At 40.4% G+C, this 20,557-nt stretch overlaps 3 protein-coding genes across 12 annotated transcripts; 1 reads left to right on the top strand and 2 right to left on the bottom strand.

Moving 5' to 3' along the window:
- On the bottom strand, window positions 1-13,376 carry LOC130692882 (uncharacterized). 7 transcript variants are annotated; one of them, XM_059494778.1, is made up of 18 exons: window positions 13,284-13,373; window positions 13,076-13,217; window positions 12,266-12,443; window positions 4,300-4,357; window positions 4,090-4,166; window positions 3,841-3,981; window positions 3,645-3,708; window positions 3,466-3,561; window positions 3,299-3,399; window positions 3,067-3,198; window positions 2,792-2,965; window positions 2,306-2,647; window positions 1,511-2,200; window positions 1,067-1,435; window positions 792-1,004; window positions 517-703; window positions 300-464; window positions 1-237 (listed from the first exon to the last, which is right to left on the bottom strand). In XM_059494778.1, exons 3-18 carry the CDS (start codon window positions 12,359-12,361, stop codon window positions 197-199), a joined length of 2,946 nt encoding a protein of 981 aa, XP_059350761.1. In that variant the 5' UTR covers window positions 12,362-12,443; window positions 13,076-13,217; window positions 13,284-13,373; the 3' UTR covers window positions 1-196. The 7 variants fall into 7 exon arrangements, with proteins under 7 accessions (XP_059350761.1, XP_059350763.1, XP_059350762.1 ...); XM_059494780.1 differs by having other exon boundaries at window positions 300-446; window positions 13,076-13,376; XM_059494779.1 differs by having other exon boundaries at window positions 517-700; window positions 13,076-13,376.
- Window positions 13,377-14,269: 893 nt separating this feature from the next.
- Window positions 14,270-16,994, top strand: LOC130692901 (trimeric intracellular cation channel type 1B.1-like). 2 transcript variants are annotated; one of them, XR_009001587.2, is made up of 8 exons: window positions 14,270-14,479; window positions 14,569-14,653; window positions 15,063-15,315; window positions 15,375-15,463; window positions 15,545-15,632; window positions 15,704-15,824; window positions 15,899-16,512; window positions 16,574-16,994. XR_009001587.2 is itself a non-coding variant. In XM_059494407.1 (8 exons), the coding sequence occupies exons 1-8, from the start codon at window positions 14,441-14,443 to the stop codon at window positions 16,585-16,587; spliced, it is 846 nt and encodes a 281-aa protein (XP_059350390.1). In that variant the 5' UTR covers window positions 14,270-14,440; the 3' UTR covers window positions 16,588-16,994. The 2 variants fall into 2 exon arrangements, 1 of the variants encoding a protein (XP_059350390.1); XM_059494407.1 differs by having other exon boundaries at window positions 15,899-16,055.
- Window positions 16,995-17,296: 302 nt separating this feature from the next.
- Window positions 17,297-20,557, bottom strand: LOC130692888 (nuclear receptor-binding protein-like). Of its 3 annotated transcripts, XM_057515973.2 has the most exons (11): window positions 20,540-20,557; window positions 20,151-20,279; window positions 19,616-19,840; window positions 19,418-19,548; window positions 19,270-19,364; window positions 19,108-19,191; window positions 18,709-19,002; window positions 18,382-18,559; window positions 18,079-18,265; window positions 17,888-18,007; window positions 17,297-17,830 (listed from the first exon to the last, which is right to left on the bottom strand). In XM_057515973.2, the coding sequence occupies exons 1-11, from the start codon at window positions 20,540-20,542 to the stop codon at window positions 17,603-17,605; spliced, it is 1,674 nt and encodes a 557-aa protein (XP_057371956.1). In that variant the 5' UTR covers window positions 20,543-20,557; the 3' UTR covers window positions 17,297-17,602. The 3 variants fall into 3 exon arrangements, with proteins under 3 accessions (XP_057371956.1, XP_057371957.1, XP_057371955.1); XM_057515974.2 differs by lacking the exon at window positions 20,540-20,557 and having other exon boundaries at window positions 18,382-18,541; window positions 20,151-20,375; XM_057515972.2 differs by lacking the exon at window positions 20,540-20,557 and having other exon boundaries at window positions 20,151-20,372.

The following is a 20,557-nucleotide window of genomic DNA, read 5'->3' as shown; positions in this document are numbered from 1 at the left end:
TTTTTGGTGGAATTTCGTTTGTCATTTTTGTTGAGCAAAAACATTCAGCCGTTGAAAGAAAGTAAAAGGATGAGAGTTTCTGTTTAAAGATATCAACACTGAGCTTCATAAAAAAAGAAAATAAATCATGTATAAAAATATCCATCAAACAGAGTGAGAAGCTGCCGATGGAAACTTGATCCATGTACGCCGTGTGTTATCTGCTGTTCAATTGCGTCAAATTCGCACTGGAGCTTCCTGTTCAGTCCAAATAAATATAAGGCCATACGGAACATCGCCAACCCATCGTTAATTGTTACCTGATAAAACGGAATGGTCGGTTGGGCATGACCCTCTTCGCTGAGTCCTCCCATGGCCCACCAAATGGCAGTACTCTTCTAGGGCTGAGCATGGGATACCGTCTGATGACGAAGAAGAATCCATTGACAACCGCTGACGGTGGGGTCCTGTATAAGAACAAAACACTAACATTTTGAGAACGACAGCTTAAATAATTCAGAAATTCGATTCGCTTACTTAAAAGAGAATCATCTGATTCAAAACTGGAGCGTTCAGATCGATCGCGATTCTGGCGCCAAAGTCCAGCCAAGAGTTCAAGTGCACCAGAACCACGCCTTCCCAGTAGAAGCCAATCGCGATGACAATCTCCAGATCCTACTATAGGATTGATACTTTCCGGTGGCGATAACGAAGACGTCCTCTGCTTAGAAATGACGAAACGAAAATAAAAACATAAGATTATTTTTTGGGTGCTGGTAAATAGAATGCGGACAGACGAGGCGATATGAAACCTTTAATTTGGCATGAGTGCAGGTAGCACTTTGAGGTAGCGGAGGCAGCTGAGCCGAAGGAAAATTGTTACTACGGCGGACGACCGAGGCGAAGAGTTCCGGCCCTCCCGAGCGACGCCGACGGAGTGAGCGTCTTCGGCATTCGCGGACGGCAAGTCCACATCCACTGTCATTCATCAACCCAGTCCCGGTACTCAACGCAATCTCTTTACCCTAGAAACGTCCAAATCACGAAAAATTAAAAATGACACGACGCTGATGCGCAAAGAGCCGACCTTCATTTTCACTCGATCGCGAAGCTGGATCCAGCAACTTGCGATGGAAGCGCCCGTGTTACGAAGCAAGTCTGAGGGGGCCGAGCCGCGTCTCACTCCAACGTCAATTTTCGCGCAATCGGAAGTCTCTGGAATGAGCCGACCAACGATGCAATCGTGACCAGAGAGTTTTCTACCGAGCTCGTATGGCAACGATCCGCGACGCCGAAGACCTGGCTCGCTTTGGTCCAAGTTTGTCAATCTGAGTGAACCCTGACGTCCAAAATGCGTCATCGAAGAATTGCGTTTGCTGCGCGGACTATCCAGCCAGTTTAGCGGATGCAGGGCAGTTGGGGCGGATCCTCTTCTTAGTGTTAATCGGGACGTTTCCTAATGAATTCAAACGCAACGTTAAACTAAATGACACCGACAAAACAAATTAGACTAGGCCTTCAACTGTGTCACCGTTTTGAGATAGGCAGTCGAAACGATATTCTCTTTCTCATCTGCGCATCCGAAAGTTGGATCTGAAGAAGTGGACGGAACAGAGGTAGCTGGTTGAACGCAATTGGGCTGACTAGCCCTCTTCTCCTTCTTCCAAGGTAGAGGCGCCATTGAGGTGATGTTCAATTCAGGAAGAACGTCGGAGGCATTCAAAGTTCTCGAACAATCGGTTGGTAAGCTCTCCCGCCGTCCTTGCCTCAGAAAGCATTCGGGTCGAGACCGATCAGGAAAGTTGAAGGGAAGACTCTCCCGCCGATGAGGTAGGCGTGCTGGAAGACCAACAGGAAGTCGAGAAATATCTGCTGTCTGCGCGTTGTCGCTAGCGACGCAATCAGGCAGGCTGGAATCATCATGGTTTTCAACCGGTAACAGAGATCGAAGCGGGTGAGATTCTACATCAGAAGACTCCGTGACGACGTTGCAGCCGTCCTCCTCCATTGAGCGTTCGACATCCGACACTCGAGAAGAATTGGCAGTGTTCGACGTCCACAGACCAGAACGTCCGACAGGTAGCGACGCCCTCCTCAAGTGGATTTTTTCGATACCCATTTCCAAAACGCCAAGTTCCGACCAGGCCGGATCGCGCAGCTGATGCTCGGCCAAACTTGCGTCACCCGTTTCTTCGCCATTCAAGATGGAATCCCATTTAAGCTGAAACAATACCAACACACGTTAGCACCGCAAATATGTCTAAATTTTATCGATTGAAAACAAAAAAAAAAACAAAAAAACAAAAAAAACAAGCGAATTCATTACCTTGTTGGAGCGGAGGTAGTTCAACATGCTCCAAGAGAGTGGAGTGGCTTGGAAGCGGTGCCACTCTTCGAAAAGAGGAGCGGCGATGAATCGGAAAAACCCAGTCTGGATCTTTGAAACGGACGAAGTGTAGCGATCGCACAATGGTGTGACAGACAAGCCCAAACGTCGTTCCAGGTCTCCTTGGCGATAGAATTCTTCACTGACTTGCAGACTCCAAGCACGACTTACTTCCCAGGGACGACAGGGGTTACAGATGTCGGCGCACTTGAGTGCAATTTGCAGCATAAAGTGACGGTGATCTCCCGTTCGCATATCCAGCGAGTCATTGTTCAAAAATCCCTGTAAAAAAAAAAAAACATGGAGAAAAAAAAACATCTGTTAAACTCGTACAGCCCACACACACACACACACACACACAAAAGGAAAGCGAAAAACGATTAAATAAAAGCTAATTTACAAGGGCGGAATCAAATGGCCAAGTACTTGAAATGCGCTGAGAAATTCTTGTTGCCGAGCGATATCAGTGGCCAAAATTAGCGACTGGATTTGACGCTGTAACTCGTGAGCCGAAGTGCGTTCCAGACCGTCCATCATCCCACTTTCCATTAAGCAAGCCATAGCCGACCGCCAGTGATGATTTTCTAGCACGGAAGCGTTCTACAAAAAAAAAAAAAAAAAAAAATGTAATCTCTTTGTAATGACCTTTTTCTTTCCCCCCCTCATCAATCATCTGTATTTTAAAGAAAAAAAAAGCTCACTTTATAGAGAGACGCTAAATGATTGGAAGTGGCCACTAAAAATGGTTGATTAACACCAGGATGGTCCAGATCATGAGCCATGGCAGCAATTAGTGAGGCGGCAATTTCCAGTGGAGTTAAATGGCGACGCATCTGAAATTGGAATCGATATTTAAACAAAAAAAAAAATAAATAAACAAACAAATATAAAATGTTGAAGATATGAAAAATGAATGCAAATCTTTAAAATCACCTTTTCTTCTTGAAGGAAACAGTGCATGGCTTGTGTGACATCAGCAGCGTGGATGGCGTTGTGATAAGGGTTGTTGCTGTGATAGCCTTCTTCTACTAGACCTAGTGATGAGATTAGACATTGTACGCCATTCAATAATGACTCATGCGAAAAGGAGGCTGACTTACTAAAAAATTTCCAGACTTTGACAGGATCGAGATGAAAGTGCGCCATTAGTCCGTAATGGTGAAACAGATGGAAGCAGAGGGTTGGTAGAGGTCGTCCTGATAGCAAAACATAATCAAATGAATAATGAAAAGGAAAAAAAAAAAAAAAGGGGGGGCCGGTTCATCACAGGGTGTATTACCCCCAGTAGCTCTGTCCAGGGCGAAAGCGTTGAAAGGCCATTCGCTGATTCTCGCCAAAAGTACCTGCAACAACACCGCACAAAAGCCAAATCGATGAGTTGAATCGATTCAATACGCATTAAGCCGTGTAGATGCTGTGATTGCATCGAGAGAGAAAAAAAAATATATATAATAAAATAAAGATAAGCAACTAACATGCGTGGGGCCGTGATAGAGGTCATCAAGGAGGGCCTGGTCCGACGTCATAGCCCGAGTGGGTGGCCTTTTTTTCCGTCGTTTGTGCAGCGTGAGAAACCGACCGCTGTGAGACCAGCATGGGCGCACCTGTCTCTCTAGCTGCACTCAGGATCCAGATGTCGGAGAACAGGTGACCGAATCCAATCGATAAGCAATCAAGAAAATGAAGTGGTGAAAATTCCGACAATCAACGATTAAATAACATACCGACTGAGATTTAGATTCCTCGGCTAGATCTGGCATGTGGAGGGGCTTGTTCGTAGATGGGCTAGTGACTTGACGACCTATTAAAAAAAACAGAAAGAAAGAAAATAACTATTTATTAAATACAATTTCGTCATTGTTCAACGCGTTTATTTCTATTGCCTTCGTAAGGTAACGAAGCCGAGCAGACGAAAAAAAAAAAGATCGTGTTACCTTTCAGCTGTGCCTTATTCCATGCAGGTCTCTCGGTAAAGGTGAACGAAGCTTTGCTCTGTTGTGGCCAGTCATGGAGGGGAAACAAAAGAAAAACAATCGAAAATTAAATTTAAAAAAAAACAAAAATCACATGAACGATAAGAGTCTAAAGAGTGACGCTAAAGGCAAATAGGAAAAGAAGCGAAGGTCGCCAGCACACAATTCAATCGGCATTCTTTTTTTCGGACGAGACAAAGGAGCTGAAACGTAATCGTAATCAAGGACATTATCTATTCCAGAGTTCAGTCCAAAAATTGCATAATCTTCTGCAACACTCAGCAGTTAACGCGTAACCGGAAAACTGGTATAAGGCGGAAAAAAAAAAAAAATGCTTAATTCGGGTTCAAGAAGGAAAGGCTTGAGATACGCGACCGGGAAATTTGCATAATCAATGCATCCTGTTTTATTTAATTGCTTTTCAAACATTTCCGACGCGTTTTTTTTTCCTCCTCCCGGCGGGGATAACAGTCGACTTCAAGATATTTTTTTTCTATGGAAACAAAAATTCTTTGCAACGTCTAGCCGTCGAAGTCCCGCACCTGACGCTTATCGTTAACGAAAGACAATTAAAACGGTTTTAAAGTTCAGACGCGATTTCGATTCCGACAGTTTCCACACTTGAGTTATTTGGGAAAGTGTTAAATGGGCCATTGCGTTTGGCTGGGAAACAGACAAATCAATCCTCAAAGAGGACCAGTCGATGGCAATTAAGGATAGGAGGGTCACGTCAGACGCCATGACGCAGTTCGTTAGTACTCGCACAAAAAAAAAAAAAAAAAAAAAAGAAATACTCTTCGACAAAAGGAAACAAAAAACAAACTACAACAGCATGGGTTAGAAGAAGAAAAAGACCCTGACACTAATTCCAAATCGTAGCCACGTATGAACAATGGAACACGGCACTTGTTACAAAATATTTCGGGGCTTCTAGACGGGTTGACCATCCGTAGCATGTCATGATTTAAGCAACATCTAGGTAAGAATGTGGAAAAAGCCAGGCACGGACATAAAACAACGGCGCAAATAAAACAACCACAGGAAGAAGATAACAATCAACAATCGATGGAATACCCCATGAAAAGTTGATAACACATCTGTTTTGTTTTCGTTGTTGTTGTTTTTTTTTTGTCTTTTTTGAAGGCCGAAACGGGCACAAGTACGTGCCGTAGCATTACATTGCACATACACTCTAAGATGAGGGACCTCTCACGCTGACGAAGGCGTGACCCCGACTACTCGAAACCGCCAACGAGTAGTTGCATTATTTGTAACCTGTTTCCCTCAATTGCAAAGATTCGAGAACAATGTTGCATTTCGAAAGGAAAACGATTATTTAAGAAAAAGATATGGCGGCTTTTTTCGAGCCCACATGTTATTTAGCAGACATTAGGACCGAGCGTACGATTAAAAACAAAACAAAACAAAACAAATCTCCGTTTAAATATTCTGAATGTTTAAGATTGCCGAAAAGAAAATGCATTTTCAGCGCCATTTACGAATTTGCTAGGAAGATTGGGGAAGATATAGGTCATGGTAAATGTTTCAATCAAATAAACCCACATTAAATCGGCGCCTGTGTTTGCATTGGCTAAGAACCTTTCACATTAACAACCGTCTGGCAAAAAAAAGGAAAAACACGGAATGCCATCATTGGAAAAAATAAAATATATATATATATATAAATAAATAAATTTTGATTGCTTCTATTCTTGCTCACAACTGTCCAAAAGAAAGATTTACTAGGTAACTGTGTGTTCACGTGATTCGGTCGTCATAAAAAAAAAAAAAAAAAAAAAAAAAAAAAAGGCTCCGCGAGGAGACACAACCTACAATTCTTTTTTCTCAGGAACAATCGCCGACACGCATCTTAGGATCTTTTGCGGAAACTGCTATTCATCAAAACTTTCCTTCTTTTCTGGCTTTAAGAAACGCTGGCACACTTTGAACAGGTTGATAATTTATCCGCCACTTTAGTTCGCCCATCGAAATCCAGCACTTGTTCGTCGTGGCGATAATCAAAGTTGGCAGTAGCTATTTAGTGCAGCCGAGAAAGGAACTGAACCGAAGCTGGTCTTAATTTAATGCAGAAACATGGGGAAGCGTGTTCAGTAAGCCGCCGATCGGTTTAACGTGTGTCGTTGGCTAGCTTGCAGCCGACTGTTAAGCAGCCGATCCAGCAAAGACGCTGACGAGCAATACGGGCGCAGATGGAAGCAACGGCGAGGGCAACATGATAAACAAAAAGGTCTGGAGGAAGAAAAGAAGGAATGGACAAGCGAAGGAGGAAAGCAAGAATTGAAAAAGAAAATGAAATACTTTTTAAGTCTAGAAAAAAATCAATGAGCCTTGTGAACGCATATTCGGGAAATTAACGAGTCGATCCGAGTTCAGTCGACAGTTAGCAAAAGAAGTTTTTTTTTTTTTAAAGTTAAGTTTCAAATGTTTTCCTCTTCAGTAAGTATTTTTTTTTTTTTTTTTTTTTTGGCTGTGCATCTCGGGCTGATTGCGGGGAGGCAACGATAAACGTGTCGTTCGTTTTTTGGGGCGGTACGACTCGGGAGTCCAATCAGCTGATCAGTCGCGCCGTCATCCGTCAGGTTGCCGAACCCCATGTTAGAAAGGAATGCAAGCAACTTACTCGGGGCGATGTTTTTTTTTTCTTCTTCTTTCTCGCGTGTGCGTACTCACGTCTTAAAAATGTTGGGGAGAAAAAAAAAAAGAATGTTTTCGTTTTGTTTTTGTTTTCTTTCCCTCCATGTTTCATCTTTTCCATGTGTTTCTGTCGTCCGCCTATGCATATTCGTGATAAAGAATTCCCGTCTAGAGTTGCACCCTAGCTAACAAGCTATAGATCACGGTAAAAATGGGAGGGCGAACATTCATTGATTTGTTTACAGACAGACAGAGTTTTTTTTTTTTTTCTCGAGTCGTTCGAAAATAGCAATCGAGAGTCCACTTGCAAGATAAACAGGAAAGCCACGACAAATGTCGCTGTCCGTTTATTCCCCTCCGTCATTTCCCAGGCCGAACATAATACATCTATTTCTTTCTTTCTTTTTTTTTTTTTGAAAGCAAGAGCCTGCTCCAACAGGTGAGCCATCATGTTCCTTTGTGACTCCTATTACCCTTTGTTAGGGAAATCGAATAGTCTATAGACGGAAACCGAAAAATAAAACGAAAAAAAAAAAAAAAAGAAAAAAAACGGCATAAATGATAATGAAAGAAAACGAAAAAAAAAAAAAAAAAAAAAAACATTTCCTCAAAAATTCAAAGAAAAAAAAAAAAAAAAAAAGAAAAACTATCGTGTTCGCTGCATACGGCTGCGAGTTTGGCTTGTCGACGGCTATAATGTCGGTCGGCTAGTGAGTGTGTGTGTGTGTGTGTGCCAGCCAGTAGACTTCGTGTGGCGCCGTTGAGTCGGCAAATCGGTACGACCCTCCTTCTCAATGTAACCATTTTTTTTTTTCTTCTTCTTCTTCTTTCCCGTTCCCAAACCCACGTCTCCTCTCTATAGAAGAAGCAAGAAATTTTCTCTTGTGCCTTTTTTCGTCTATATCTCCCGATCATTATTATGCTATACAACATTGGCTTGGCCCGGTGGCGACGTCGTGAATTGGCCTCCACCGAGCCAGTTTCATCTGATTGGATTGATTAGCCAACGACTTGCAAAAGCGATAAATACCATTCCCGAAAGTCATTCAACAATGTTCTGTCCCGAGGCGGTCAATTCGTTCCCCCTTCCTCTTTTTTTTTTTTTTTTTTTTTTTATGCATAACATTATTCTTTCTTTTTTCACATAGCGCCAACAAGTTCGCCAGTCGAAAAGGGCCATATGTCTTAAACCGACGCACAAATTTTCCCAATTCAAAGACGTGAGATATTTTTAGCCTAGCGCTTTTTTTTTTTTTTTTTTTTTTTGGTCCGTCTGCACGCCGTTAACATACAATTCCTTTACGGTGACCGAATGAACGGAGCCGATCAATGATCCAGTTCCATTTTCACCCCTTTCTTTTTTGTTTTTGTTTTTGTTTTTAAAGAAGAAGAGTGACGTTCAACGACAGCTGCCTCACGATCGGAAATCGATAAACAGTCGCCAGCGGTGTGTATGTGCGTCTAGCAGCATCTTTGAAACGCCACCGCCATATCACCACCGCTGAGAGTATATATCGTAATAAAAGAATGGGTTGGCGATGAGAGGGAAAAAGAGAGAGAGAGAGAATCCCCGCCATTAGTAGACTGGTGTGCAAATGAAAAAGAAAAAAAAAAAAAGAAATATGTATAGGAATTAAAAGGAGAGGGGAGAAAAGGAAGAAAACAAGTCTCCAACAGGAAATGGCCTGCACACTCCATCTATCCAACCATTTCCTTTTGTTTTGGCTGAGGCAGGTCCAAATGCCGAGGACCCCCCAAAAATAAAAGCAATAACAGCAACACACACACAAAAAGAGAGAGAAAAAAAATAAAATAAAATAAAATAAAAATAAAATAAGGCAAGAGGAACTTGCTTCTGAATGTCACCGTTTCTTGGAAGGCAAAGCTTTCGGGCTGACCGCCAAGAAACCATCAATGGCATCCAACATTCATTATGCGACTGCAATCGATATGCATTCACGTTCAATAAAAATAGCTGCCCTTTTGGGCACGTTGTCGTGAAGCAACAACAAGAGGACGGACCCAAAGTGAGTGGTAACATCGACACCGAGAGAAACACAAACGCTCGGCGCTGACTGTTTCGTCATTCCCGACAGTTCACCGTGTCCGAGAATAAATTGAAAACAACAAGAAAACGATTTTTTTTTTTTTTTTTAAACAAAAACAAAAAGGGAAGTCTGAGTAGTTGGAGGATGTCGGACTTGCGACTGATTGATTTCCCCCTCCCCTTTTGCTAATCCATCTTTTATGGCTTGATCAAGTGGAATGTCTGATCAAAAGGAATCCGACAGCCGGCGCGGGTTTGGGGAGGAGGGGGGTTGTGAGGCTGCCGTGATTGAATGCATTTGAATATGCACTTGGTGATCTTTAAGAGACACAAATGGCGGCAAACGACGATGAGCCAAGCGAAATACAATGTAAGTTTAAAATATATAAAGAGGAGAAAAATAAGTTGTTTTTTTTTTTCTTTTTTTTTCTTCTTGTTGTTGTTTCGTTTTCTCCTCTTCTTTTTTTTTTTTTGTAATTGTTTAGAAAACCCAATGGTACCCCATTATCGGTAGGCGCCAAACACCCACTGGCATGACTGTATGGCTTTCTTTTTTTTTTTTTTTTTTCTTTCTTCTTCACAACTTCTCTCTGTGTTATTGAAAAGTTTCTTTTTCCTCAGGACGTCATTAGGCCAATCAACGGCAGCCTCGAGCGTATATAGTTTTCATATCCTAGAGCCAGGCGCCGTTTGGCTGCGGAGCATGCGGCGCCGCTTACAAGCCCGTTTGCATTCATCATCGCGGGGGCCTACCGCTGCCCATTTCCATAGCCAATTCACGATATGGAAAGAAGACACTTAGCACTTTTGCAGAGAAAATAAAAAAAAAAATAAAGGATGGAGGAACAAAAAAAAACAAAACAAAAAAGGGAAGCGCGCACTAAACTGGAAAACGAAAAGACATCAAGTCAACTTCGACACTTTTTGACGGTGCGCAACATAACCCTCAACAGTCGCTCATTATTGACGACCGATGCCGTTTGCATATACTAAAGTTCCATGTCCGCCCTCCCTTCTCCTTTTTTTAAGCGTTCGTTTTTGAGCGAATGTTAAAAATGTATGAATTACACTATTAAGAGTGAGTTCTTGTTTATCTCAAGCGGAATTCGATTGAAGCATTCTACACACGCCTACTTGTTTCCACCTGTGATTTATCGTTTAGAAGAAAAAAAAAAAAAATACAGTGAAATATAAAGCGGGCTTAAATCATTGAGGTGGAATCCTTGAAAAGCCTTGGCTTTGTATGTCGTGGACGGATGTAAAAATGAAATTCAGATCCGGCGGAAGGGAAGAACCAATCGATAATCAAGACAGCGTCGCCGTCTATCGATTCGACCGCTCAACCACGTTTCCGGTTGAAATAGAGAGGCAGTCACGTGATCAAATGGAAGATTGAGTTATTGGCAGAGAGAGGGCAGGAAACGCAATGGGTTATTATTCAGAGATCAAAGAAAAAACACGAATTACTTCAACCAAGGTGGAATCGGCCGTTTTGGATTCGGACGAACGCGGGCAGCCACAGAAACATCTACCAACCATTCGCCACAAGTTGGGCATTGCGAGTTACGATTCGTATCAAAGAAATTCACTGTTGAAATTCCCCGTCATCCCATCACTGACGCAACACCCACACTGACAAGCATCGCTTATCGTCTCGTCCTTTCCTTACATGATTCACCGATTCACCATGTTGACAATTTATTTTTTCCTCCTTGCTTGTCTCTCTCCTTCTTTTGCTTTTCAATGTAAACTGGATGGGATTTTCTTTTTTTTTATTTTACAACTGTTCGACCGTAAAATTGATATATACTGCAAAAGCGAAAAACTGTGAGTCAATCCTGCCAGTGTTTCCGCTCCGGACTGGAAAAAACGCAAAAATCTTTCTAATTCTTTTTTTTTTTTTTATTTCTCCACGATTACTATGACTACGGAAAGATGGAGCGGGCGATCCACTGATTCGAGTGCGCATCCTCTGCAACACTGGCGACACTCCCTCATCCTGTCACACAATATCTTCCTGGCAAACGATTGGAAGGGAGGCTGCGTGCAGCGATGTTACCGTCACAGCTCAGATCAATGGTGTTCAACGACAGACTCCTTTTTTAGTCGACACTACGAATCCCCCCTACACGATATATTATTGTACACAACAAGGAGAGAGAGAGAGAGAGACAGAGAGAGAGAGAGAGAGAGAAGAAAAGAAACGTTGTCTGCCCAATGTCTAAACTATGAAGGGAAGCATCTACTCTGGCTCGGAATGGGTCTTTCCATACTTGTACTCCCATACGTTGGCCTTTTAAGTGATCGTGAGACTTGACGGGAGCTCGACGGAATGGAGCTATAACAGTAAGTAGCAGCATCGGTCGTCTTTCTTTTCTTTTTTTTTTTTTTATTCTTTAGGTGTTTCCACCTATGAAATCCACAGACTTTTCCTCTCTTTTTTTAAGCATTCGCCAATCTGTCACTCTCGTTCCGTTTGACTGTCGCCGAAGCGAATCGATCCAAAAAAAAAATACAACGGCTCAATGAGTACCTCGTTCTCTTCGAGTATCGCGTCTACGCTGCTGTTTCCATCCAGTTGAAAAGGAGCGGACGATGTCGGTAAAAAGAAAAAAAAAAAATAATAATCTAGTCAGCAACTATGGGGGAATTATATCAACGAGTTCCTAGGGTTCTTCGCCTTCTAATTACCAGAAAGTCAGGGAGTACATTTGAGGGAGGGGGACGAGGGACAAAAAAGAAGTCGCCGCAACATCTAGACGTGCTCATCTCTATCATTAGATCGTTCTTTTTCCACTAACGAACGCAATTGATATTTGGTCTTTTCCAGTGCGCCGCCGCAGAAAGTTTGTGAGCCGATGGAACAAAAAAAAAAAAAAGAAAGATATGTATATGCATATGGAAATTGACGTGATTTTCGATGCCAAAGACGCTGTTAGAACTAAATCGTAAAAATTCCGCCATAAATATCCTCTTTTTTTTTTTTTTTTTATTCTGGGCACACAAAACTGCTGTGGGGCATCTGCCTGCCTACTACTGCGAGCTAACTGCATAGCAAAACTATGCGATTTATTTAATGTTCAAAGTTAAAGTCGATTTTAATTGAACATTAAATGACAAAAAAGGCCATGAAAAAAGTGGCGATCACATGGCAATCACATTACTAAGAAAGTCATTTGGCGACAGCCAAAACACTTTTTCGGGTTTTTTTTTTTTTAGAACTACCTGGTTATCCGTGGAGACCGAAACGGGCATATTGGTGAGCAATACGAAATTCCTTTCTCTGCTTCCACCGAGGAAGCACGTCGTGAAGGGCAGCATTTTTTCTAGTTTATCACCTCGCCAAACAGATGATCCGATCTGTCCGAAAAGTATAGGTTTCCACAAGACTAGGCACCAACATCTATCCGTCATCAAAGGGTTTATCATTACCACACTATTTACCACATTAGTCAATTTGCTTCCAAACATCAACTATTTAGTTTAAACTTTGTCGTTAACACCCAGCCACAAGCCGAAGCACCAAGTTTAACAAAAACAAAACAAAAACTTAATGGAATGTGTAAATAAAGAGAGAAAAAAAAAGGGGGGGGGGGGGGGAATAGGTGCCTAGCAGAATATTGACTAATGCCTGTAAAACGATGCCTCAGAAAACAAGCAATAGCCGAATATTTCTTTTTTTTTTTTTTTTTTTTTAACATAAAGAAACTGTACGGATCGATTCCTACACTTGTGATAGCTTAATCGCAGAGCACATCGATAAACAAGCAGAATGACTGAAATCTCATCCGAATCAAGACCCTTGATTTTCATACAATTTAATGCAGAAACTCTTGTCCTTTCGCCGCTAGAAAAGAAATATGGCAGCCTTTTTCTTACTTTACAAGGCAAAAAACGAAAGAAAAGGGGAGAAAAAAAACGAGGCTCAAAGAGATTTTCTGGGTTTTGCTACCATATAGGACTAAGGCTGTAAGCTGAAAACGACAGGAACAGCAAGTCATCAAAGGGAATAGCAAAAGGCACGGTCAAACTTACCTCGCTGAGTAAGGCTGCAGATGAAATCAAAACGGGTCCAAACCATTCAAGCTGTCAGAAAAACGAAGTGGAAACTGAAAGTGTACACATGCACACATGTAAAAGAAAGAGGGAAAACGTGATTTGCCCTCCACTCCAACTGCTACAGTACAATCCACATACACATAAAATATTTGAATCAACGCAAGTTAAAGGAATTTTGCCATACAGACAAGAGTTATGAACAGCCAGAACACACTCACTCTCCCACTTACACAAGCAGCCTAAACACAAGCGCCCTCACTCTGGCACGTCTCCCTCACCTCGACCGAGCCAAGATTAAGCATTTGGCCTACATTTCATACTTTACATTTTAACGGACAATTTTTTTGCCACCTAACGGTCATTATTTCAACTACAAAGTGACTTTCGTTACAGGAACAATACAAGATGAGCTCCGGAATTCTGGAAAAATACAAACCCAAAAGAAAAGTTTAAGATAGCAGCATAGTAGATCAACAATAAGAGTATGAAATGACATAAACAGCAGTAATCTTGATTCTTAAAAAAAGCTTTCTAATAATATATTCATTATAACGTTCGTCATGCGCTTACTCATTTCTTCGAATTTCTTGGCTTCTTATTTATTTGAATTATGCTTTAAAATTTCTAAGCATTTTACAGGGACACCACAATGAGGTTAATACAGTAAAGAATTTCTTTACCTCTGAATCAAATAATGATGGTCACTAAGTCACAACAATGAGTATCTGTGGAGCGGAAAAAAGATAACGGTATGTTTTGATCGCAAAGCTTTTGCTTTCCATAATGAGAACTACGAGAAACGGAATAGATAAAGTCAATATGATATTATAGCATATACTAGGTCTAATTCGATGTAACCTACAATCTAGTGCATTACCCAAATGTCATTTCCTTGGTTTTGACAGGTAAATGCTGGATTTCATCATAATGTTGTGATTGATACCGTTATCGAAATCAACATATGGCCGTGACAACAGATGGCATGCACTAACTTTTTCATGGCTTAGCATTATCTTTAAATCAATTGTATGAGTGATCGACCAAAAATTGTTCAACGCTTACCTAGCTAGCTATTAAGGAGCTATACTCATTCTACTCAAAGACAACCACGATCCTCGTGAAATGTGAGCCAATAGATATAGCAGTCCGTGAGCAGACGATAGCAGCTCTGATAGCCGGCAGATCCCGGAAGCCTAGATCAGTGTTCCGCGCTCCTCCAAGCCTGCTGCACGATATTGGATAGTCCTAATAATAGAATCAGGAATAAAGTTAACGAATTAAATCAATCAACTTTTCGTTGTACCTTTTGTTCAATATCGTGAGTTGTGTACCACAGCAAAAATGATTGACCCAGAAGCTTTTTTGGACCTTGCAAATCAGGTAAGAAATTTTAATTTTTTTATATTGACCTCAAGTTATAGAAAGTTTACTTAAAGCAGATAAATAAACTCCATTTTCTAAATTTTCAGGTCACTAAATTAAAAATGTGGCCTTATTTTGATATTGCCCATTGTGTCATGTGCTGTTTGGCTGTTCGAGAAGATTTGGGAAGTGGTAAATAACAGCTTATCTTTCCATAATTATCTTAATACTTTGAAAGGTTACATATGTATACCTTTGGTATGGAGTATTATTTGACAAAATGTACTTACCATTAGTTACTGTTTTCTGACCTTCTTTTGAGCTAGTTCATACTGGATAGAAAAGTTATTTTTAGCCTCAGCCCATATGCTAGACCCTTTTGTTGCAGAAGGATATTTTTGTATTCTATAGAATGATCAACAGGGTAAAGTTTTAACAAAATGTAGTGTATCATGATCTTGATTTTGTCAAATTTAACATTAACATTGTATATTTTGCCAAGGCTATAAATCTAAATAATTTTCATTAATATTTTCTCCATTGAAATTTGTGTATTATTCAACCTGACTAACTGCACTGATTTTATTTAATTGCTGTGCAGGCTCCATCCCTTTTTCGCGGAAACATCCGATAGCTTGCTGGCTGTCAACTATGATGGTTGTTTTTGCTGGAGGTTTTTTGGCTTCCCTATTCCTTGGTGAACCACTTTTGACTCCATTCAGAAATACTCAAGCTGTCTTGCTAGCTACTGCAGTGTGGTATGCAATGTTCTACTCACCATTTGATGTTGTCTACAAGCTGTCAAAGTTCCTCCCTGTCAAAATAGTGATTGCAGCCATGAAAGAAGTCTACAGGTAAGTTATATTGTACCAGTTTGTTAGAAGGATAGCTAAACACAAATTTTACAATACAGATGTAAGAAAGTATATGATGGGGTAAACCATGCAGCTAAATTGTTCCCCAACGCCTGGATGATTTTGTTCATAACCGGTTTAGTTAAAGGTAAATTAAAACCTTCGCATATTTTCGCTGAGTATAAGTCTGATAAAATGTGCATAATTAACGAAATAAATCAAATTTTAGGAAATGGTGCTGGTTTTATTAAAATTTTGGAACGTCTCATCCGTGGTGTGTGGACTCCAACTGCGTTCGAATTTTTACAGCCAAGTTTGTAAGTGATTTTTTGTAGATCTAGATGATAAAATAATTCTTTTCACGAGGTAACATTATTTTTTTCTGTAGCCCAACCAAGGCATGTATAGTAGCCTCAATAATCTTTGTTCTGGACAAGAAAACGGAATTGATCTCGGCACCCCATGCCTTAGTCTATTTCGGAATCGTGATTTTCTTCGTTTACTTCAAGGTATTAATATTCTTGTTTGTCAAGTTATAATTTTTTCATTTAAATTTAATTTGGTCAAATTCTGTGATTACTAGTTGTCGTCACTCTTGCTTGGGATACACGATCCATTCATTCCCTTCGAGAATCTGTGTTGCGCAGTGTTTTTCGGAGGCATATGGGATTCAATGCAGCGCGCTGTCGGAGGTGGAAGCAAAAGTGCCGATTCAACTGCCAAGAATGAAACCAGAGCTAGTAAGACCGAAGACGGCCAAACGCATGCCCATAAGAAGAACGATTAATGTAGCTACTCTAGTTGTATTCCACTCAAACTGTTAGTTTACAATTTGTGCTATTAGAAAACTGAATTAATTTTTAGGTTGAACACTCCAATCTAGTGCCTTAGTAGTAGTGACACCGGCATGAAAAGATTCTCAGTATCGTTCAGCATGGTAGATTTTTGTTCTTTTGCTATTTTTTACATTGGTGGAAGAGGTAGTCATCACGAGAAACTTCTTCAATTTCTATTTATCCAGATGATTTTTGCACGAATGGATTCGAATTTTTATGAGCAACTGCCCCGTTAAAGGCTTTGTTACCAAACTAAATTAATGTGTGTGATCGCATAATCCTTTGATGTTTCCAATTTGAAAGCATTCTTTTTGCAAGCACGGCATTGGGTTAACTTCTTGCATTTTCTGACGCATAACTGGTAAGAAGGGGAAATTTTTCTTAAGTTTTTCTCTGATTATTGTTTCTGTTTGATTTTCCAGCCGTCTCACACTGACAAGGATCATTTCGAGAACCGTCTTCACTGCCTTTAGTGTTGGTTTTCCCCCTCTTCACTTCAATCTGTTATGCCAGATTTATTGGACTGACCTGCTCTCTTTATCATAAATTTTTTTTACACATATTTTCGCACCAATTTCTTTGTGCACTTTGAATTTTTTTCTTTATTATTTTTCTTTATCATTTTTCTTTACTCTTTTTCTTTATTTATTCATTTTTAAACTCTTTTCTATGCATGATGAATAGCAATATGCCTCCTTTTAGTTCTGGAATTGTTACCGTCTAAATTACGGTATTTCATTCATGAACTTTACCACAAGATAATTGGTTACTGTACCATAGCGATACTTGATACCTGTAAAAGTGTGAATTAAACCTTGACCCAATATACTTCCGTATATAAAATTGCTGTTTTATGTTTTAAATTGTTGTTACCGATTTTCTGTCGACAGGCTTTAGCGCTCGTCTGGCCTTTACTTTTTGTGGTTGATTTGATATTTAAACGATTAAAGCCGACGAGTTAAAAAGTGTGAACTTCCCATAAGATGACCTTGGAACTGATTTTTTAATTACGTTGAGGATAGAATGAAATTTAGCCAAATGAAATAAGGTGACAGAAATAAAATGACACAAATGACATTTATCCTTACTATAAATCGTATGGATTTCGCTTTTTTTTTATGATTTTGTATCCAAGAATATTGTGGTGGAAGAGGTGCGAAAATTATATTGTCGCCAGTTTGGGCTACAAAATATTGGACTGAATTAATTAATAGAATGAAGGGAACGTGTGTTAGTTTTACAAAGAAATCATTCAAATGCCTTTCACTTAGCATATCACAAGCCAAGTGCTTCACAAAGCAAATACCCTTTTTCGATACCTAAAATCAATATTTAGCTACATTGCATATGTGTGGAGTAGTATAACAACTGTATATTTAATGAACCGAGGCACATATAGCACTTGCAGCAACAATACGATATGGCGCAGCAAAACAGGAGAAGTGAGCGGGCTAGGATGCATGGACCGGAGAAGCAGGAGAAGGGACAGGACTGGTGCACGGTGGCGAATTGTGCAAATCTGAAGCCGTATGTGACGTTGTCGAGAGAATCTGATTAAAAGAACCCCCATAGTCATCTAAGAGATTCATCTGACCACTGACTGACGGGATATCTTCGTTTCTTGCTAGACAATTGCGAAGGGCTTCATTCATAGATGCACCAACCAGCTCGCGGTCAACCTTAATTTAGTCTTCTGTTAAATATGGAAAGCTTAGAAGTACACACAACTTAAGAACCTCATTGATAAAGCCATAATGGACCAATTCCTCTGCAAGAGCCAGAGCGTGATCACTTTTCATGATCGTGCTGGACAGCTGACGATTCATTTTATCATCCATACGGAGCAATAAAGTCATCTGAAATTTAAAAAGTAATTAATTATTCTTAGCCATTCAACTGAACAACTGAAACTCGCAAAAAATACTACCTGATAGCCGGCTCCATCATCTTTTGGTTTGACATCGCATATCATATTGGAAACCCGGCGAGCTTCTACATCAACTGGCTCGGGTGTCTCGGCAGCAGTCGAGACGGATGTATCTGGTGAAACGGGTCTTTGACCGCAAGCCTCTGCAGGAACAGGCGCAAAAACCGTTAGAGGATAGATGCCGTACCTAATGCGAGAGGGCAAAACCAAGACAAAACAATCATTTTAATGGAAAGCACGCATAAACAAAAAAGGTAGGGAGTATCAATTACGATAAACCCACAAGTTAAAAAATTTATGTACTTGACATCCTCAACGAATTTTTCTAATTTTTCCGCGACAGGAATGTCAGCCATGGTAAACTGAACCGGGGGCGAGTTGGTATAATTTACTTCCGCAACGATGATACCTGGCCCGAAGTGGCGTTGAACGACTTTGTCGCATATCGTCTCGGAGATGTTGGCTTTACAGAAAGTATTGACTAGAATGGCCCAAAAATTGGCAAAAAAATCAAGTAGCAGTGGGGTTGGTGGGAGAAAGGTATATAGGACGGTTCGTTCCAAAGATTAAATAATGGGCTTTTTGGAGATTGATCATTGGAAGTGGATAGGGATACTTCTCTTGTGATACCTGAACAACGAACGACGGTATGAGCAGCTAAGAGTTTCAAAGGGGAGACTTCAAAAAGCGCCCGGTGGAAGAGTAGACCGCGAGCTGTAGGCCGCAGCTCCGGTTCTGTTTTAAGGCAAGCCCGGATAAAGTCACTCTGGATGGGTACCTCCAATCCCTCGATGGTACGCTGCACCTGTTCCTCGGTAACCAGACTGCCAGTCTCTCCATTAGCACCCTGAATTTCTAGCGTGGCCATTTCAAGCGCACACATCCCAAACGAATAAATGTCCACAGCTGGTGTCATTCCTGCAACTGGAGACAAAAAATAAAATAAAAACAAACCAAAAGAAAAGAAGAAAAGATACAGTTTAGTGGAAGGTGTGACGTCCAATACACTTAACATTAATAGCGCCTCACTTCCAAACTCGGGAGCGATAAAATGGGTGTTCTTCATGCCTTCACGACATGTTTTGACGTGCTGATGAATGGCATCTGGAGCCACTGTAAATCCCCGAGTACATTACACACTGGTAAATTATTTCGCATACAAAAATGATCTTTCTTAATTTAAACTTAAACCTGATCCAATTTTGATTAGCCCATTGTGCTGAATGAAAATTGTGTCGCACGTCAAGTTTCCATGAACGATTGGGGGAGAACAGGAATGCAAGAAGCTAAGAGAACCAAATCAATTATTAATGAAAATAACTATTGCATGTTGTGGTACCTTAAAGCCGACAAAATTTGTGTGCACCATCTTTTCCAGGCTTGAAGGGGAGGCTTTTTTACGTTGCGTTTCGTCCGCTTTAAGAATTGTTTCAACGATCCGGATGACATGTACTCGGTGATGAATATCACCTGATATATGCGTATATGTTTAGTCGGTTATTGCAAAAGGCAACATCAAGCATTTCCCCATGTATACTCGAGGTTTATCGTCGCGACTGTCGATCCAATATTTGTGGAATTTCACAATATTTGGGTGCTCTAGTTTGATAAGGTTGTCAAACACCTGGCTGATTTTTTCTTCTTGGGCCTTGAAATTTTTCCGCTCGGAGAAACGAACTTCATTCCACACTACTTCCACACCTTCCTCCGTATCCATGGCCAAATACGCAGCATCAATTCCAGGGACATCGCGCTGCTGAACCTACAAAAAAATGGTAAAACATGTAACAAAACCAATAACTGAAGACTTGGATGACTAGTATAGAAATTTCGTTTATCTATTCTTCAACTTTTTAAAATATTTTAGCTTGAAATTCAAAAATAAATGCTACAATTGAAATGATGTTATGTAGCCAGAAATGGTATGTAAAATAAAAATTATTAATCAAATAAAATATCGAATTTTATTATAGCATATTTTGAAGAAAACGGATTCAACAAAGATGAAACACATGCTGAATTGGAATTCTTGCTTTTAGAAAAACAATGTAGAACCATTTTTTGTCACTTACCACTTCACGACGCTTAAGCCAACGGCCACAGGGACTTTCCTCTAGAATTTCACTCTCATCCTCTGAATCTTCTGTGCCACTTTTCAATTTTTTTTGTTCTTCTTCTGAACTGCCAGCCATGTTTTCGAACTTAACACCCATCAGAAAAATAAATCACGTATACAACTCAAATTATCCATCTAAATAACTAAATGGGTCCACCATATTGGGATTTTTGTGCAATTAACTGTCAACTATACCCTATCCATGAAAATGTTAAATTACATCATTAGACGAGAAAGAGACCCTTTACCTGTTCTCGAACCACTACACTCAAATCACGTAATTTACATCAGGACACCATTAAAGAAAAAATTACCTGTCAACGTTACGTATACAAAAATGTTTACCATTAAGAATCCCTCCTC

This window comes from Daphnia carinata, chromosome 3 (genome assembly GCF_022539665.2).
Source record: "Daphnia carinata strain CSIRO-1 chromosome 3, CSIRO_AGI_Dcar_HiC_V3, whole genome shotgun sequence".
Taxonomy (NCBI): domain Eukaryota; kingdom Metazoa; phylum Arthropoda; class Branchiopoda; order Diplostraca; family Daphniidae; genus Daphnia; species Daphnia carinata.
Note: the sequence above shows the minus strand (reverse complement) of the source record. Positions and strands in the feature narration are given on the sequence as shown.

What these genes read in the sequence shown, in the direction of transcription:
- LOC130692882 (XM_059494778.1), bottom strand. Translation starts at nt 12,361, where the DNA reads ATGCTGCCCTTCACGACGTGCTTCCTCGGTGGAAGCAGAGAAAGGAAT. An exon ending in TCTATCACGGCCCCACGCAT is followed by an intron (nt 3,709 to 3,840) that starts GTTAGTTGCTTA and finishes GTGTTGTTGCAG; the next exon opens with GTACTTTTGGCGAGAATCAG. An exon ending in GCGATCGAGTGAAAATGAAG is followed by an intron (nt 1,005 to 1,066) that starts GTCGGCTCTTTG and finishes GGACGTTTCTAG; the next exon opens with GGTAAAGAGATTGCGTTGAG.
- LOC130692901 (XM_059494407.1), top strand. Translation starts at nt 14,441, where the DNA reads ATGATTGACCCAGAAGCTTTTTTGGACCTTGCAAATCAG. An exon ending in GAATTTTTACAGCCAAGTTT is followed by an intron (nt 15,633 to 15,703) that starts GTAAGTGATTTT and finishes TTTTTTCTGTAG; the next exon opens with CCCAACCAAGGCATGTATAG. An exon ending in TTTTCTTCGTTTACTTCAAG is followed by an intron (nt 15,825 to 15,898) that starts GTATTAATATTC and finishes TGTGATTACTAG; the next exon opens with TTGTCGTCACTCTTGCTTGG.
- LOC130692888 (XM_057515972.2), bottom strand. Translation starts at nt 20,291, where the DNA reads ATGGGTGTTAAGTTCGAAAACATGGCTGGCAGTTCAGAAGAAGAACAA. An exon ending in GCTAATCAAAATTGGATCAG is followed by an intron (nt 19,192 to 19,269) that starts GTTTAAGTTTAA and finishes GGGGATTTACAG; the next exon opens with TGGCTCCAGATGCCATTCAT. An exon ending in ATGATGGAGCCGGCTATCAG is followed by an intron (nt 18,008 to 18,078) that starts GTAGTATTTTTT and finishes TTTAAATTTCAG; the next exon opens with ATGACTTTATTGCTCCGTAT.